Below are 20,137 nucleotides of genomic sequence, written 5' to 3' on the forward strand. Positions count from 1 at the left end.
GCTTGTCTGGGCATGGAGCCAGGACTGGGGCCGGGAGGCATACATTCCTCCGTGTTCGGGAGCAGATAAGAAGGCCCCGGCTGCTGTGAGAGCGGGCAAGACACAACAGCTCCTCCTATTCCCCTGCCTCACTGCCAGCTCCGTAGGCTGCTGACAGACCACAACACCATGTCCCTCTAGTCCTTGACTTACAACCATTCATTTAGTGACCCTTTGAAGTTACAGCACCGCTGAAAAAAGTGACTTAAGACTGTTTTACGTGCTTTCGAACTGCTAGGTTGGCAGAAGCTGGGACAAGTAACAGGAGCTCGCCCTGTTACGCGGCACTAGGGATTCGAACCGCTGAACTGCAGACCTTTCGATCGATAAGCTCAGCATCTTAGCCACTGAGCTACCACGTGTTGTGACCTAGACCCAAGTAGGTAGTAATAAACTTAGTCCGTGGGGAAAAAAAACTTTATTCAAACAGCTGGGAATTACTTCATTCCCAGAGTCGTTCAACTTAAAGTAAAACAAATGCCTCCCAAAACAAATTCCTCAGTTATCTCACAAACCTTAGTCCAATTAGGCAAACTGTCAAAGGCCCTTCCTGGCAAACGCCCAGAAGCCACAAAAACAAAGATGCACACGAAGCAGAAGACGGAGCAGAAGACGCAGCTACAACGTTGTTTTCCAGCAAAGCTCAAATGCCGTTGCTGGTCTGTTTTAAGCCTTATGGGAGGGGCCAATCATCTCTTGGCCCTACTCCCAAGTTGTCCTCTCTGCCTGAGCTGCTCTTGCCTTCTGGCAGCTCTTCTCATGCGTGCATTAGGAACAGGCTCCTCCTGTTCCTCTGCCTCACTGCTATCAAGCTCTGGAGGCTCTGGAGTTCACACCTCACTCCCCAATGGCCCTGGCCTCACCTCAGCCTCATCGCTGTCTGACTCCGTTGCCAGCTCCGTAGGCTGCTGACAGACCACAACACCATGTCCCTCTAGTCCTTGACTTACAACCATTCATTTAGTGACCCTTTGAAGTTACAGCACCGCTGAAAAAAGTGACTTAAGACTGTTTTACGTGCTTTCGAACTGCTAGGTTGGCAGAAGCTGGGACAAGTAACAGGAGCTCGCCCTGTTACGCGGCACTAGGGATTCGAATCGCTGAACTGCAGACCTTTCGATCGACAAGCTCAGCATCTTAGCCACTGAGCTACCACGTGTTGTGACCTAGACCCAAGTAGGTAGTAATAAACTTAGTCCGTGGGGAAAAAAAACTTTATTCAAACAGCTGGGAATTACTTCATTCCCAGAGTCGTTCAACTCAAAGTAAAACAAATGCCTCCCAAAACAAATTCCTCAGTTATCTCACAAACCTTAGTCCAATTAGGCAAACTGTCAAAGGCCCTTCCTGGCAAACACCCAGAAGCCACAAAAACAAAGATGCACACGAAGCAGAAGACGGAGCAGAAGACGCAGCTACCACGTTGTTTTCCAGCAAAGCTCAAATGCCGTTGCTGGTCTGTTTTAAGCCTTATGGGAGGGGCCAATCGTCTCTTGGCCCTACTCCCAAGTTGTCCTCTCTGCCTGAGCTGCTCTTGCCTTCTGGCAGCTCTTCTCATGCGTGCATTAGGAACAGGCTCCTCCTGTTCCTCTGCCTCACTACTATCAGTCTCTGGAGGCTCTGGAGTTCGCACCTCACCGCACCAGCTCCGCAGGCTGCTGGCGGACCACAACACTTCTTGCCGAGTAATTGCTGCTACCGCCTGGCATTGTATATTGGTCTGGCAGCTCTCCAAGCCTGATAAAGGTCTGTAATTGTGAAATCTCATGAAAGATTGTTTGCCGGAACTTTGCTGGAGAGGAATTCCCTTTAATCTAAATAAAAGAGGTTTTATCAGGACGAGGAGTCCGCTTCATGATCTTGGGAGGCCTAGGTCTCAACTTACAACCGTAATCAACCCTGGAATTATGTAAGTCATGGTAGTCATTAAGCAGGTTACCAGGTGACTGTGTCCAATTTTACAACCTTTGTAAAACTGGTCATGAAGCAAAAAAAGCATGGTTGTTAAGCGAATAACATGATCGTTATTTAGTCATATTTCTTCATTCGATTTTTACCTGCCTTTATGACTTTTGCAAGTAACTCAAGGTGGCTAAGATACATAATACTACTTCCTGCTCCACTTTTTCCTGACAATAATGACCTGTGAGGTAGGTTGGGCTAAGGGGGGGGTGGGGACTGGCACAAAGTCACCTAGTGGGCTTTCATGCCTAAGGTGAAACTAGAACTCACAGTCTCCTGTTTTCTAGGCCAGCACCTTAACCGCTACAGCAAATTGTTTCTTCCTTAAGCGAACGCTGCAATTATTAAACAAACAGTTTTAACTAATGGGCAATTTTATTTTATTTTTTTGTTTGTCTGCTGGAAGCTGGACAAACAAAGTTTCCAGCTAGACATGCCAAAAATCGCTATCACATGATTGCGGGTTGCTGCCGATGGCCATAAGGGTGTGCTGGTTGCCAAGCACCCAAAATGCATTCATATGATCGCACAAGGGGAAGGGTGGCCGTTGGATCTTCAAAAAACTGGTCATAAGAAGCTCTGGTGAGGACTGTGGTAACTTCGAAGATTACAAAGCGAATTTAAATCTAAATCTAAACTATTTTCATTCAACTCTTGTGCATGACTGTGACCATTTATATATCATCCCATTATTGTTCTCCTATACTCTATATAATTTTACTAAATTGCATTTCTAATTCTAATTAGAAAATTGTTTAACTGTTAAAATTCAATAAAACTTAATAAAATAAATAAATCTAAATCTAAATCTAAATCTAAATCTAAATCTAAATCTATCTATCTATCTATCTATCACAACCAAGCCCCCACCCAAACAGGACACAGACCCCAGCCAATCAGAGCACAAAAAAACTGAAAACAACAAAATACCTTATCCCACCAGACTTGAAATCCTAGGCTTAGAAAACTTGGAACTCCGTCGCCTTCGACAAGACCTAAGTTTAACTCACAGAATCATCTATTGTAATGTCCTTCCTGTCAAAGACTACTTCAGCTTTAATTGCAATAATACAAGGGCAACCAATAGATTTAAACTTAATGTTAACCGCTTTAATCTAGATTGCAGAAAATATGACTTCTGCAACAGAATCATCAGTGCTTGGAATACTTTACCTGACTCTGTGGTCTCTTCCCATAATCCTAAAAGCTTTAACCAAAAACTTTCTACTATTGACCTCACCCCATTCCTAAGAGGACCATAAGGGGCGTGCATAAGCGCACGAACGTGCCTACCGTTCCTGTCCTATTGTTTTTCTTTTCTTCTTCCTATATATGTTTATATGTTTATATACTATATAATCTTTTTGTATGATGTTGTGACAAAATAAATAAATAAAAATAAATAAATAAACTCATCCAATCAGAGTACAGCCAAGCTCCCACCCAATCAGTTTAAACCCCCACTAGCAGTTAAAAGGAAGAAACAGCTGCGATCACACATTGCTCCCAGAAGCACAAAGCTGAAGCCTGAAGATGACGAATGAGACCTCGTTGAAACGTCGCCAAGACACTTCCAATTTTACGCGGGAGAAAACCCGAATAACCGAAGACCTACATACAAACACCCGTGAAAACCTCAGAAAACAACTATCTATCTATCTATCTCCCATTTTTATTTACTAACAAAGTGTCTATGAAAATTCTCAGCCATCCAGGTCACGGTTGTCCCAAAGGTACTTTTTTCCAGAGGCAACTGGACTTTCTGGTTTTTCTTTGAAGATGTTTCGCTTCTCATCCAAGAAGCGAAATATCTTCAAAGAAAACCATCCATCCCTTGCTACCTGGAGAATTCTGGGAGTTAAAAGTCCACGCCTCTTAAAGTGGCCAAGATTGAAAATCCCTGCTTTAAGGAATCGGCAGCAATAACCGTAAGTAACAAAGGAGTTTCACAGTGTTGACCTCACGTCCAACAGCAGTCAGAAATAGTTAGCAGACAACCGTAGAAAACGTGCAGCTGTGACCAGCCTCCACAGCTGGAGTCACCATGGCAGCACTTAATATCCCCAAAGGTTGAACCCAGTTGGCAAACTGGTACCATTCTCAGTAAAAAGAATGTGGCTTTGCAAAATCTCTTGCTGGCAGAACTGGCAGAAAACCTGCTAATTGCCCTACGGCAGGAGTCAGCAACCTGAGGCTCTGGAGCCGCATGTGGCTCCTTCATCCCTCTGTTGCGGCTCCCTGTCACCGGTCAGCACCACAATTTTGAGAGGTGGGGGGGAAGCAGGGCGTGCCAGGAGGAGTCTCTACGGTAAAAGGGGTGTTTCCGGTCAGCTCCACAATTGATAGGGCTTTCAGTTAGGACTGGTAGAGGAAAAAGGATGCCGCACTAGATGGAGACTATAGTGGGGGAACCGGACTTCCGGTCGGCTCCAAAATTGAACGGGGGGCTTCCTGTTAGGACCTTTGTGGCTCTTTGAGTGTTTAAGGTTGCCGACCCCTGCCCTACGGTAACAAAGCAGCTTTTCGAACCCAGCTCTCTTTCAGAGTTTTAATCAATCTTCTCTGCAGCGCTGGAATTGTGCGTTTTCAACGGAAGGCTAATTCATACAGGTAATCCTCGATTTACAGGATTTGCGACCATTCAAAGTCACAACGGCCCTGAAAAAAGTGACTTAGGACCGTTTTCGAAACTTATGACCGTTGCAGCATCCCCATGGTCGCGTGATTCAAATTTTTTTAATATATTTATTTACATTTATACCCCGCCCTTCTCCGAAGACTCAGGGCGGCTTACACTATGTCAAGCAATAGTCTTCATCCTATTTGTATATTATATACAAAGTCAACTTATTGCCCCCAACAATCTGGGTCCTCGTTTTACCTCCCTTATAAAGGATGGAAGGCTGAGTCAACCTTGGGCCTGGTGGGGCTTGAACCTGCAGTAATTGCAGGCAGCTGTTGTTAATAACAGACTATCTTAGCAGTCTGCGCCACTCAAGGACCCTTCAGATGCTTGGCAACTGGTTTATATTTATGATATATTTACGCTGCATCCCAAGGTCATATGTTCCCCGTTTCCAACCTTCTGAAAAGCAAAGTCAAGGGGGAAGCCAGGTTCACTTAACAACCGTTACTCCTTTAACAACTGCAGTGATTCACTTAACGTCCATGACAAGAAATGGGACAAAACTCACTTAAGAACAGAAATTTTAGGCTCCGTTGTGGTCATTAAATCGAGGACTACCTGTGCAGTAAAGCGACACACAAATCCTAACCATGACTGTATCCTTAACCACACTAACCATGAAATATCCTTGATTAGCCGTGGTGGCGCAGTGGTTAGAGTGCAGTACTGCAAGCTAATTTCTACTGACTGCTGGCTGCCTGCAATTTGGCAGTTCGAATCTCACCAGGCTCAAGGTTGACTCAGCCTCCCATCCTTCCGAGTTCGATAAAATGAGGACCCAGATTGTAGCGGGTAAATATGCTGGCTATGTAAACTGCTTATAGAGGGCTGTAAAGCACTGTGAAGCGGTATATAAGTCTAGGTGCTATTAGGCAGAGAAGACAATAAGCACAGTTTTCAAACTAGAATTGCGAAAGAGGATTTTAAACAAATGTGGGTGCGGACTAAGGATGTTAGGAAGTATAGAACAGAATATCAGAGGCTGAGGATTGAACTCGAAAATCCTTGGTGTTCTCTGAGGTTAGTTCTTCGTTTGCAGACTTTTAATCACCCAGCTAGATAACATCATCAGAACACCCAGGACGCCACGTGTGAAAACATGAAAACCCAGGATAATAACTAATTCCCAGGGAAAAGAGAACCAGTTTGGTTTAGTGGTTAAGGCATTACGCTAGAAACCAGGAGCTGTGAGTTCTAGCCCTTGCCTGAGGTATGAAAGCCAGCTGGGTGACTTTGGGTCCTTCTCTCTCAGCCCAACTTATTTTCCTCACAGGTTTGTTGCGGGAAAAATAGGAGGAGGAAGGAGCATCAGGTGTGTTCGCCACCTTAGTTGTTTATAAACATAATAACAAAGGCGGGATCAAAATAAACGTATAAACTATTCAGAACTCAGCTTGGAAAAGCAATAGAAAAACCTTGTTGATCCCTCGCATCCTGGACATAAACTGTTTCAACTCCTACCCTCAAAACGACGCTATAGAGCACGGCACACCAGAACAACTAGACACAAGAAAAGTTTTTTCCCGAAGGCCATCACTCTGCTAAACAAATAATTCCCTCAACACTGTCAGACTATTTACTGAATCTGCACTACTATTAATCGTTTCATAGTTCCCATCACCCATCTCTTTCCACTTATGACTGTATGACTATAACTTGTTGCTGGCAATCCTTATGATTTATATCGATATATTGATCATCAATTGTGTTGTAAATGTTGTACCTTGATGAACGTATCTTTTCTTGTATGTACACTGAGAGCATATGCACCAAGACAAATTCCTTGTGTGTCCAATCACACTTGGCCAATAAAAATTCTATTCTATTCTATTCTATTCTATTCACTTATAGATCCAGACCTTTTGGCAATCTAGAACAGGGATTAAATGTTGCACAAATTTACAATTTTAAGAATGCTGTTCCTGCAAGACAGCGTACACGGAGAGCTTCGGCACAAATCCCTTGTGGATCTAATCACACTTGGCCAAAGTACAGGTAATCCTCGATTTACAACAGTTCATTTAGTGACCGTTCAAAGTTACAACAGCACTGAAAAAAGTGACTTAGGACCATTTTTCACACTTTACAAGCATTGCAACATCTGCCCAGGGTCACGTGATCAAAATTCAGACACTTGGCAACTGTCTCATATTTATAACGGTTGCAGTGTCCCAGGGTCATGTGAAATGCGTTTGCGACCTTCCGACAAACAAAGTCAATGGGGAAGCCAGATCCACTTAGCAACCGTGTTACTAACTTAACTTCAGTTATTCATTTAACAACTGTGACAGGAAAGGCCGTAAAAGGGGGCAAAATTCATTTAACAAATGTATCGCTTAGCGACCTAAATTTTGGGCTCAACGGTGAGTCATAAGTCAAGGAGTAACCTGTATTCGAATTCAATTTCAAATTCTCAACTGTGGCAACTTTAAGACGTGTGGACTTCAATTGGGCCGTGGTGGCTCAAGGCTATAAGAAGCCTGTTATTAAAACCAGCTGCCTGCAATTACTGCAGGTTCGAGTCCCACCAGGCCCAAGGTTGACTCAGCCTTCCATCCTTTATAAGGTAGGTAAAATGAGGACCCAGATTGTTGGGGGCAATAAAAGTTGACTTTGTATATAAATATACAAATAGGATGAAGACTATTGCTTAACACATTGTAAGCCGCCCTGAGTCTTCGGAGAAGGGCGGGATATAAATGTAAACAAAAAAAAACAAAAAAAAAAATTCCCAGAATTGAAGTTGAAGTCCCCACATCTTAAAGTGGCCAAGGTAGAGCAGCATTTCTCCAAGTGTTTGGTGAAGCTTCCTTCCAGCAGCCCCTCCTGATATCTGGGGTTATCCAGCGGCCAAGCCCCCCTCCCCCCATAAAATGGGGTAAAGACCCTAATTATTTTTTTTTTATTATTTTTTTATTATTATTATTATTTATTTGATTTTTATACCGCCCTTCTCCCGAAGGACTCAGGGCGGTGTACAGGCAAAAAATAAAACAGATAATACAATATACAATTTAAAAAGCAGATTAAAAAACTTATTTTAAAATTAGCCTGATAGGTTAAAATATACTAGACTAAAAAACCCCATTTAAAATTAATTAATAAAATTTAAAATTTAAAATTAATAAAATTCAATTCAAGCCAGCCCCGCGCGAATGAAAAGATGTGTCTTCAGTTCGACGGAAAGTCGAAGGTCAGGTATTTGGCGTAAACCCTGGGAAGCTTGTTCCAGGTGTGGAGCCCCCACAGAGAAGGCCCTTCCCCTGGGGGCCGCCAGCCGACATTGTTTGGCGGACGGCACCCTGAGAAGTCCCTCTCTGTGAGAGCGTACGGGTCGGTGGGAGGCATGTGGTAACAGCAGGCGGTCCCGTAAGTACCCAGGCCCTAAGCCATGGAGCGTTCCTATTTTTCCTATTTTATATCTCAATTCCACCCCACTTTCTTTTGCCCAAAGCAATGCACAGGACCCTGGCACGAAGAAGACCAGAGGACAAGAAACAATGGATGGAAACCAGTCACGGAGTGAAGCAACCTGGAATTAAGGAGAAACTTCCTAAACCGTGAGAACAATTAACCAGTGGAACAGCTTGCCACCAGAAATTGTGGGTGCTTCATCACCGGAGGGTTTTTTTTTTCCAATCAGAACAGAGCTGGAAAGCGGCTTTGGAGGTCTTCCAGTCCAACGGAAGACCCCATATAGACCATTTTGGACAAGCGGCTGTCCAGTCTTTTATTTAAAAAAAAAAAAAACAGTTAAAAAAAAAATTCCAGCACCACAACTTCTGAAGGCAAGATGTCCCCCTGGTTAATTGTTCTCACTTTTAAGAAGTTCCTCCTTAACTCCAGATTGCTTCTCTGGACTTCCCACCCATTCCTAAGAGGTCTTTAAGGGGCGTGCATAAGAGCACCAGTGGTGCCTACCTTCCCTGTTCTAATGTTCCCTTTTTAATTGTATCCACTTGATGTATTCAATTCATGCTTATACATATACATATACATACATACATACATACATATATATATATATATATATATATATATATATATATATATATATATATATATATATATATAATCTATTTTTAACAAAAAAGAACAATACATAACATACTTTGACATAAAACATATATTCCTTCTTTACGTCAGCTTCGTGTCCTTATCCTTCTCATATTTACATCCTTATTCCCCCTCTCGTTTCATTTAATTATACTTTTCTTTTTTGTCCCGTTCTCTCCCGTTTCTTTTTATCTTCTATCCTATCCATCCTTCTAACTATTCATTTTCTTTCATACATTGCCATTTTATATTATACATACATACATATCTATATATACATACATACATACATACATACATACATACATACATACATATATATATATATATATATATATAAGCATTTCACATTTTTTCATCATCTAGTATTTCTAGTCTCTAGCCAATTATACAATTTGTTCCATACTATGTAATATTCCAACTCTTCTTTTTCTTTTAACTCCTTTGTTAAAAATCTGTTTGTTAAAAATCTCAGCGCAGTCCAAGATTTTATATATATATATATATATATATATAAAATCTGATATGCACTCGACAAAATAAATAAATAAAATAAAATAAAATTTAGTTTAAGACAAGACTTGTCTGAAATGGGTTCTCCTGCTTGAACAGGGGAGGCGGGGTCAGACTAGACGACCTCCAAGGTCCCTTCCAGGCTCTATTCTGAATTTTAAAAAGATGCCAACAGCCAGGCTAAAAGCCGCACCGGGGTCCCCCTCCCCAATTTTCCCCGCCGGTGATCCGCTCACCGACCGACCCCCGGACAACCCTACCATACTCGATCCCTCCGGATAGGAAAAGCAGCCCGATGGTGAAGCCGGTCCGTTTCTTCTTCCGTTGGGAATCCATCCATGCGCCTGGCGCTCCCAGCGCTCTCCGGGTAACAAGATGCGGAGCGAGGGGGTCCGGGGTGGAGTTGCAGCCGGTCCGCCCTCCGCCGGGCGCTTATAGGTCGGCCGACCCAAGCATCCCCGCCCGCCCGACAACCTCGCACCTTTTCCGGCTCGTTACGCGGCTCACCTGGCTGGCTGGCCGGCAACTCCCTCCCTCCGCGACCCACCCCCGCGAGAGCCCTTTGGGCCGGCCCGCAGGCCCCGGGAGGCGTGAGCGAATGGAAGGTACCAAATTGGAGGTGGGGGGGGACGATCTTCGCCAGGGTTGGCGCGGCTTCCGTTTCTGTTTTCTTCCCGAAGAGCGAAGAGCGGAAACAACCGAAAGGCGCCGAAGCCCATGGATTCCGAATGGCTTCATTCCAAAAGCTATTGCATAGAGTGTGTGGTTTACTGTGTACCATACGTTTGTGTATGTGTGTGTATGTATATCTACCTATATGTATGTACATAAATGTATGTATATGCATTATATATGTATAATGTATGTATATACATTATATATGAATGTATATAAATTTATATACACAGGTGTATATATAGCATATATACATTATATATGTATGTATATAAATGTATGTATGTATATTATATATGTATGATGTATGTATATATATTATATATGTATGTATATAAATTTATATACATAGATACATATGGTGTAGGTTTTGGCATATTCGGGTCTGTTCCCGTGTAAGGTTGAAAGTATTTAGGCGACGTTTGGACGAGGTCTCACTCGTCATCTTCAGGCTGGAGTTTTTGGCTTTGTGATTATGCGAGCAAAGTGTGGTTATAACTGCTATTTCTCTATAAATAAATAAGCACGAAGCCAAAAACTCCAGCCTGAAGATGACGGGTGAGACCTTGTCGAAACATCGCCTAAATACTTTCAACTTTACACTGGAAAAGACCCGAATATGCCAAAACCTACATACCTATACCCGTGAAAACCTACGAAAACAAAGAAAACATATCGTATATATACATTATATACATATATATATATATATATATATATTCATTCATTATATATGAATGTATATAAATTTATATACACAGATATAGTATATATACATTATGTATATAAGTTTATATACACAATCATATAGTATATATACATAAGTACATTTACACACATTCTGACATATGTATGAATATATATGTATACATACATACACATACACACACATATTCATTTAACAACTGGCAAAAAAGGTCACAAAATGTGGCAAAACTCACTTAACAAATTTCTCAAGCCCTGCAAGCTTAACATAAATTTGGGGCTCAAATTGTGGACAGATCGAGAACTACCTATAGAATACGCTTGGGTATATTTGTATATATTTATGTAATATGTGTAAGAGATGACATTTGTTTATAAAATTGTGTGGTGTACATAAAAATACATATAAACATATACAAGTACATACACATATACCGTGTACCTACTGGACCGTCTGCTGCCACCGATTGCCTCCCACTGACCCGTGCGCTCTCTCACAGGGAGGGACTCCTCAGGGTGCCCTCAGCCAGGCAGTGCCGACTGGCGACACCCAGGGGAAGGGCCTTTGCTGTGGGGGCTCTCACCCTCTGGAATGAGCTTCCCCCAGGACTTCGCCAACTTCCTGACTTTCGAACCTTTCGCCACGAGCTTAAGACACATCTATTTATTTGCGCAGAACTGGACTAAAATTTTAAATTTTAAATTTGGTTTTAACGGGGTTTTATTATTTTTATCGCAATTTTTTAATATTCGGCCTTATTTAATAAGTTTTTTAATTGGTGTTTTATTTTGTATTTATATGTATGTTTTTATTAGGCCGTAAACCGCCCTGAGTCCCCCGGGAGATAGGGCGGTATAAAAATGTGATTAAATAAATAAATAAATAAAATAAATAAATATATATAAAATCTCCACCCAACTCACTTTACAGAATTGTTGTGAGGAAAATGGAAGAATGAAAGTTTGTTCATTGCCTTAAACTTATTTATCCAAAAATTATAATAAAAAGAAATCAATATTTATCAAACTTAGGGGACTGGAAGCTAAAACATATAAAGAACGGTTGCTGGAATTGGGTATGTCTAGTTTAAGGAAAAGAAGGACTAGGGGAGACATGATAGCAATGTTCCAATATCTCAGGGGCTGCCACAAAGAAGAGGGCGTCAACTTATTCTCCAAAGCACCTGAAGGCAGAACAAGAAGCAATGGGTGGAAACTAATCAAGGAGAGAAGCAGCTTAGAACTAAGGAGGAATTTCCTGACAATTGGAACAATTAATCAGTGGAACGACTTGCCTGCAGAAGTTGTGAATGCTCCAACACTGGAAATTTTTAAGAAAATGTTGGATAGCCATTTGTCTGAAATGGTATAGGGCCGTGACGGCGAACCTATGGTACGCGTGCCAGAAGTAGCACACAGAGCCATCTCTCTGGGCACACCAGCTGTCGCCTGTTGCTCTTCTTGGTTCTGGCATGTACATGTGTGCCAGACAGCTGGTCTTTACACGCCAGAAACTGAAGAAGCAGCTTCTTGGCGCACATGCATGCTCCTGGAAGCTGAGTGTCCGGTTTCCGGCATGCACATGCGCGTCGGCCAGATGATCTTCACCTACACATAGAATAGAATAGAATAGAATAGAATAGAATAGAATAGAATAGAATAGAATAGAATTTTTTATTGGCCAAGTGTGATTGGACACACAAGGAATTTGTCTTGGTGCATATGCTTTCAGTGTACATAAAAGAAAAGATACGTTCATCAAGAATAGAATAGAATAGAATAGAATAGAATAGAATAGAATAGAATAGAATAGAATAGAATAGAATAGAATAGAATAGAATTTTTTTATTGGCCAAGTGTGATTGGACACACAAGGAATTTGTCTTGGTGCATATGCTCTCAGTGTACATTCACGCCAGAAACCATAAGACTAGGTGACCAGTGCATGCGCATGCCAGAAACCAGAAACTTAGCTCTTCCAGTTTCCAGTGCTCCTCCAAGCACATGCACACACTCCTGTTTCGGCACTCAGTGCCGAAAAGGTTTGCCAAAACTGGTTAGGGTCTTCTGCCTAAGTAGGGTTTTGGACTATGAAACTTCCAAGGTCCTTTCCAACTCTGTTGTTCTATTCTAAATCTGTATAGCTGCCCATCTCACAAAACAGTGACTCTAGGCAGTGTGTAATATTTAATGGATTATATGGGTATATTTGTGTGTGTGTGATGTATATGGATAATATTTGTGCATGTGTATTTATGGGTAGGGGACATGGGGGCTCAATGGCTAAGACGCTGAGCTTGTTGATCGAAAGTTCAGCAGTTCGAATCTCTAGTGCCGTGTAACGGGGTGAGCTCCCGTTACTTGTCCCAGCTTCTGCCAACCTAGCAGTTCGAAAGCAGGTAAGAAATGCAAGTAGATACTTCATTTATTAACGGCAGCAAGGATCGCTGTAGCATATGTATGGAAACAAAATGATGTTCCAGTAGAGGAAATAATAATCCGAAAAATTTTACAGTGTGCAGAAATGGACAGGATGACGTTAGAAATTAAGGAGAGCGAAGAGTCAGAATATTACAAAGTGTGGGATAAATTATATGATTGGTTGGAAAAAGAAATCAAAATTATAAATTGGATTGTTAATCTAACTAAATTAAAATTAGGAAATGTATATAACTGGATTGTTAAATAGAAACCAATGTAAATATAAGTATGTATAGGATTGAGTAAAAAAGAACAGAGAATTGTCAAAATTGGCAATGCTTTATCAAATCCTGTTCCTATCCTATTGTTTTTCTTTTCTTCTTCCTATATACATATATGCTTATACCTCCTTATATTTACCCATATATGTGTTTATATATTATATAATCTTTTTGTATGATACCTACATATATTGTTATGACAAAAATAAATAAATAAATAAAATAGAATATATACCATTGCCGATACGACAAGCTGTAAAATATGTAACACTATGTTTGTTATGTGTTTTTAATGTGTTTTTTTGTTGTTGTTGTGTTTTTTATTCATTTTGTTTTTAAGGGTGAAAAGCTTAATAAAAATTACTTTAAAAAAAAAAGAATGCAAGTAGAAAAATAGGGGCCACCTTTGGTGGGAAGGTTAACAGCGTTCCATGCGCCTTTGGCGTTGAGTCATGCCAGCCACATGACCACAGATATGTCTTTGGACAGCGCTGGCTCTTCGGCTTTGAAAAGGAGATGAGCACCGCCCCCTAGAGTCAGGAACAACTAGCACATATGTGCGAGGGGAACTTTTACCTTTACCTTTATTTATGGGTACTTGTGTGTCTGTATGTACACACCATGTAAACTCACACCCAAAAAGAATGTAGATCTATAGAGACAGTACATAGATCTAGTGTTTCTCAACTTTAGTAACTTTAAGATATGTGGACTCCAATTCCCAGAAATCTCAATTAGCATTCTGGGTGGGGAATTCTGGAAATTAAGTCCACGCATCTTAAAATTGAGAAACACTGATTTAGATGCTATAGATATACAGCCATTGTCTCTCAGCTCAACTCAACTCACATTGTTGTGGAGAAAACACAAAACTCTGCATTAAACCCTGATCAAAACTATACATTAAAAAAGCAGGATGAAAATATAATAACATAATTATAAATAATGCATATACAATATAATAAAAGGGCTATTCAACAACCAAAGAAAAGCACTCAAGATGGGCTCATAAAAATCCTCAGTCAACGCCTGAGGGGAAAAACACTTTAAAAAGGTAGGTTTATTGCATTTATTATGGAATAAATCAGTCCTGACGGGATCATACTACACATTAAATTATAACCATATAAAGCTCCACATTGGGAAATCATGATGTGCAACTCTACCTCTCCTGTTTTGTAATTTATAATTGATACCTTCCAGAGGGGGTATAGATCTTTAGCAATGTGGTTAGTAATACAGAACGGTTAATTAAATTATGCCCACCCAGAAGACTCTAGTCCCAATGTAAAAATTCAATAGGGAGAAATATTTGGGTATCACTCCACATGCATTATTTTCTTGACAAATTTCTGCCTGTGCAGAAATTCAAAGGAGAAAACCAATGAATAGCTGTAGTGTTAAACACACAGAGACTTTCAATTTTAGCCTTTCTTTTTAAAAAAAACTAACTATACTTTCAAAATGGGAGGGAAATCAAGAAGTGGGTTTCAGCAGGTTCTGACCAGTTCTGGAGAACCGGTAGCGGAAATTTTGAGTAGTTCGGAGAACTAGTAAATACCACCTCTGACTGGCCCCGCCTCCATCTATTCTCTGGCTCCCGAGTCCCAGCTGATCGGGAGAAAATGGGGATTTTGCAGTAACCTTCCCCTGGATTGGGGTGGGAATGGAGATTTTACAGTATCCTTCCCCTGCCACGCCTACCAAGCCATGCCACGCCCACCAAACCACACCCACAGAACCGATAGTAAAAAAAATTGAAACCCACCATTGAGGGAAAACCATACTTAAATCCTTTATTGGTGTAAACATGTGATGTCTCCCTGAGACCACTACCCAGATTCTTCCTCAGAGGTCAGCTCAAGGGAGAATGAGTCCATTAGAGCAAGTACAATGACTAGGGGTGTGAGAAACGGACAAAAAGCCTATTGGACTACCAGAGTCCATAGGTCTCAGGAGGATAGCAGACCGTAAAAAGCTACACGAACCGAAGTTTTAGATAGAAAGATTTCAAAGTGTATCAGAACTATTTGTAATCCTGCTGAGGTGTTTCTGTGCAATGTGATTTTGCAAGTACGTACCATGTTTCCCTGAAAATAAGACCCTGACTTATTTTCTTTATTATTATTACTTATTACTTATTACTTATTACTTATTATTACTATTTTATAAGACCCTGACTTACCAAAACCCCCAAAACTTTAACCTTAGACTGGCTACTGTTGACCTCACCCCATTCCTAAGAGGTCTGTAAGGGACGTGCATAAGAGCACCAGCGTGCCTGTCCTAATTTTCTCTTTAATTGTATTCAGTTTATGTATATTTTTTGAACCCCAAAACAAGCGCTTGGCCTTATTTTTGGGGAGGTCTTATTATTTTTGGGGCCTCTTGCCATCTTACCTGAGTTCTCCATTCCTCTGATTACAACAAAAAACCTTATGCCACCAGACTTGAAATCCTGGGTTTAGAAAATTTAGAATTACGCTGTCTTCCACATGACTTGAGTTTAACTCATAGAATCATCTATTACAATGTCCTTCTTGTTGAAGACTACTTCAGCTTCAATTGCAACAATACACAAGCACACAATAGATTTAAGCTTAATGTTAACTGCTCCAATCTTGATTGCAGAAAATATGACTTCGGTAACAGAGTTGTTAATGCTTGGAATATACTACCTGACTCTGTGGTCTCTTCCCAAAGCTTCAACCAAAAACTGTCTACCATTGACCCCACCCCATTCCTAAGAGGTCTGTAAGGGGCGTGCCTACTGTTTCTGTCCTATTGTTTCCTTTCTTTATATCCAATTAATTTAGTTATTAAATACTCATACTTATATAAATACTTATATATTGTATAGTTATTTCATGCTTACACTCATATATACTGTGTGACAAAAATAAATAAATAAAAAATAAAATAAAGATTTCCAGCTCTCCCTCCCTAACCAGAGGAAATGGCGGGGACTGGCTGTGCATGCAGTTAAATATTTTTGGGGAGGGCTTATTTCAGGTGGGCCTTATTTTAGCGCATGCACTCAAATGCCCGATTGGGCTTATTATCAGGGGATGTCTTATTTTCATTATTTCCAAATATATTTGGAATCAGAATGTTGAAACGGTGAGAAATAGGGAACTGAAAGTAGCTGATGGATAGAGGTTTGAGAGATGTACGGAGGTATATGTGGAGACTGACTGTCAGTAAGAAAGATAAGGAAGTAAGTTGTGAAATGCATGCAGAAAAGTATAAAAAGAATGTCTTGGGATGAGTTCAGGGCCACTGGCAATCTATTCCTTGCTAGACCTAGCTATTGTCTCTGGACCTCATTGCAATGGGTTATTGATGTTGTGATGGCTTTCATGTTCCAAATTGCCCATGAAATAAACCTATGAAACTTAAAGTAAGAATTGTTTATTGTATTGCTGTCTACTGTTTCTTTTATTGGAATATTTTTTATGACAGGACTGGAGGCTAAAACATGAAGAATGGTTGCAGGATTTGCGTTCGGCTAGGCTAGAGGAAAAAAGGACTAGGGGGGACATGATAGCAGTGTTCCAATGTTTGAGGGGCTGCCACAAAGAAGAGGGAGTCGGGCTGTTCTCCAAAGCACCCGAAGGCAGGACAAAAAACTGATCAAGGAGAGAAACAACCTGGAATTAAGGAGAAACTTCCTAACAGTGAGGATAATTAAACGGTGGAACAGCTTGCCTCCAGAAGTTGTGGGTGCTTCATCACTGGAGGTTTTTAAGAAGAGACTGCACTTGTCTGAAATGGTATAAATTCTTCTGCTTGAGCAGGGGGCTGGACTAGAAGACCTCCAAGGTCCCTTCCAACTCTCTTATTCTGATTCTGAGTCATTCCTGGCACGTCGGGACTGAATGGCTTGCCAGAAGAAATTTGGAGGAGGCTTCAGCTGGGGAAAGCTTGCAGTGAGCACAATTTTGTACTTTTACATAGTAATATAAACATCATTTCTGTGAACAAGTATCTAATTGGTAAAACCCAAAATCAAGCACAAAGTCCAGAAGTGGTTTCCAAGTAGAAACAAAAGTACTATAGTTTTTTTTCTTTTTTTCATCAAAGCAATCAATTTAGCCATTTCTGCTAACTCCGACAACTTTTGCAGCCATTCCATTGTGGGGACTGAAGCGTCCGGTTGTCCATTCTATTCTCAGGTTGTCTTCTCCAATACCAGCGGTTCAAAAGTGTTGATACTCTTCCTATCCTGGTTCTTCAAAGTCCAACTTTTGCTTCCCTTGAGTGTCACAAGGATTACCACCATGGCTCGCACGATTCTGATCTTTGTAGGTAACACACCAACAGTCCCCAACCTTTTTGGCACCAAGGACGGGTTTCATGGAAGACAATTTTTCCATGGACTCAGGGTGGTGGTGGGGAGGGAAAGAGGACCATGCAACCTAGAATTATTGAGTCTGTCATTTGCACCTCTATAGCTGTCTTGTTTGGTTCTGCAGCCCAAAAAGACAGACCCAGACTTCAGGGGAGAATTAGAACTGCAGAAAAAACAATGGCTACCAACCTGCCTTCCATTGAGGACCTGTATACTGCACGAATCAAGAAGAGGGCTGTGAAAATATTTACAGACCCCTCACATCCTGGACATAAACTGTTTCAACTCCTACCCTCAAAACAACGCTACAGAGCACTGCACACCAGAACAAATAGACACAAATGCCATCACTCTGCTAAACAAATAATTCCCTCAACACTGTCAAACTATTTACTAAATCTGCACTATTATTAATCTTCTCATCCTTCCCATCACCCATCTCCTTCCACTTATGACTGTAACTTTGTTGCTTGCATCCTTACGATTTATATTGATATTGTTTCCTGATTGTTTATTTGTACCCTATGACTATCATTAAGTGTTGAACCTTATGATTCTTGATGAAGATATCTTTTCTTTTATGTACACTGAGACAAATTCCTTGTATGTCCAATCAGACTTGGCCAATAAAAAATTCTATTCTGTTCTATTCTATTCTATTCTATTTCGCACATGCAGTTTTTGTTTTTTTATTTGCATTTATATCCCGCCCTTCTCCGAAGACTCAGGGCGGCTTACACTATGTCAGCAATAGTCTTCATCCTATCTGTATATTTATATACAAATCAACTTATTGCCCCCAACAATCTGGGTCCTCATTTCACCTACCTTATAAAGGATGGAAGGCTGAGTCAACCTTGGGCCTGGTGGGACTAGAACCTGCAGTAATTGCAGGCAGCTGTGTTAATAACAGACTGTCTTACCAGTCTGAGCCACAGAGGCCCAGTTTGACCCTCCTGCCCCTCACTTCCAGTGGTACGGCCCAGTTCCTAACAGGCCACGGACTAGTATCAGCCCATGGCCCAGGAGCAACAGGGCATTTGAATTTCTTTTTCCAATTGTTTCATATTTGGGAAAATATTTAAACATTTTTCGAAACTTAGCTTCCAGCACAGCCTTCCCAATCTCTGGGCATTATGTGTGACCTATGCATAGCTTCCACTTAGTTTCTCTTTTTGTCCATTCTTCCACCACCTTTGTGGATGAGGACCATTGCCCAATCTGCTGGGCTGTGCATGAACTTCCTTGGCGAGAGTCTTGTGCCAGGGTGGCGCTACAACTCCCATCATTTCCAGTCAAGGCTGCCCAGAAGGAGGAGTCATTGCAAAAGGCGAAGCTCATTCATTTAATCCGCATTTAAAAGGCAACCGGTAGACTCTTTCCCCAGTACAGGTAGTCCTCAACTTACAACAGTTCATTTAGTGACCGTGCAGAGTTTACAACGGCACCTAAATAAAGTGAGTTATGACTGTTTTTTTTCACACTTGTGACCGTTGCAGCGTTCCCCGTGGTCATGTAATCGAACTGGGCAACTGGCTAGGTGACTCAGTGGCTAAGATGCCAAGCTTGTTGATCAGAAAGGTCGGCAGTTTGGCGGTTCGAATCCCTAGTATAGGTCTCCTGCGTGAGCCGGGGGTTGGACTAGATGACCTCCAAGGTCCCTTCCAACTCTGTTACTGTTACTTTATGACGGTTGCAATGTGGGGGGTGGGGTGGGGGTCATGCGAACCCCTTCCGTGACTCTCTGACCAGCAAAATCAATGGGGAAGCCAGGTTCATTTAACAAGCACATTTATCCACATTATCGCTTTATCCATTGTGCCGATTCGCTTCACAACTGCAGCAAGACAGGCGGCGAAATTTTATTTATTTATTTATTATTCTGATTTATATACCGCCCTTCTCCCGAAGGACTCAGGGCGGTTTACACTATGTCAGCAATAGTCTTCATCCTATCTGTATATTTATATACAAATCAACTTATTGCCCCCAACAATCTGGGTCCTCATTTCACCTACCTTATAAAGGATGGAAGGCTGAGTCAACCTTGGGCCTGGTGGGACTAGAACCTGCAGTAATTGCAGGCAGCTGTGTTAATAACAGACTGTCTTACCAGTCTGAGCCACAGAGGCCCAGTTTGACCCTCCTGCCCCTCACTTCCAGTGGTACGGCCCAGTTCCTAACAGGCCACGGACTAGTATCAGCCCATGGCCCAGGAGCAACAGGGCATTTGAATTTCTTTTTCCAATTGTTTCATATTTGGGAAAATATTTAAACATTTTTCGAAACTTAGCTTCCAGCACAGCCTTCCCAATCTCTGGGCATTATGTGTGACCTATGCATAGCTTCCACTTAGTTTCTCTTTTTGTCCATTCTTCCACCACCTTTGTAGAGGAGGTCCATTGCCCAATCTGCTGGGCTGTGCATGAACTTCCTTGGCGAGAGTCT

General features: G+C 41.4%; 1 protein-coding gene across 2 annotated transcripts in view; it reads right to left on the reverse strand.

Moving 5' to 3' along the window:
- LOC131201121 (major facilitator superfamily domain-containing protein 8-like) overlaps positions 1-9,794 on the reverse strand; it is a 67,206-nt gene extending 57,412 nt beyond the window's left edge. The window contains exon 1 of one of the 2 annotated variants that reach the window (XM_058188739.1): positions 9,517-9,794. In XM_058188739.1, the coding sequence (XP_058044722.1) occupies positions 9,517-9,592 (76 nt within the window). In that variant the 5' untranslated portion in view covers positions 9,593-9,794. The remainder of the gene's footprint in view (positions 1-9,516) is intronic. The other variant, XM_058188740.1, reaches the window with a different exon arrangement.
- Positions 9,795-20,137: the final 10,343 nt, after the last annotated feature.

This window comes from Ahaetulla prasina, chromosome 6 (genome assembly GCF_028640845.1).
Source record: "Ahaetulla prasina isolate Xishuangbanna chromosome 6, ASM2864084v1, whole genome shotgun sequence".
NCBI lineage: Eukaryota > Metazoa > Chordata > Lepidosauria > Squamata > Colubridae > Ahaetulla > Ahaetulla prasina.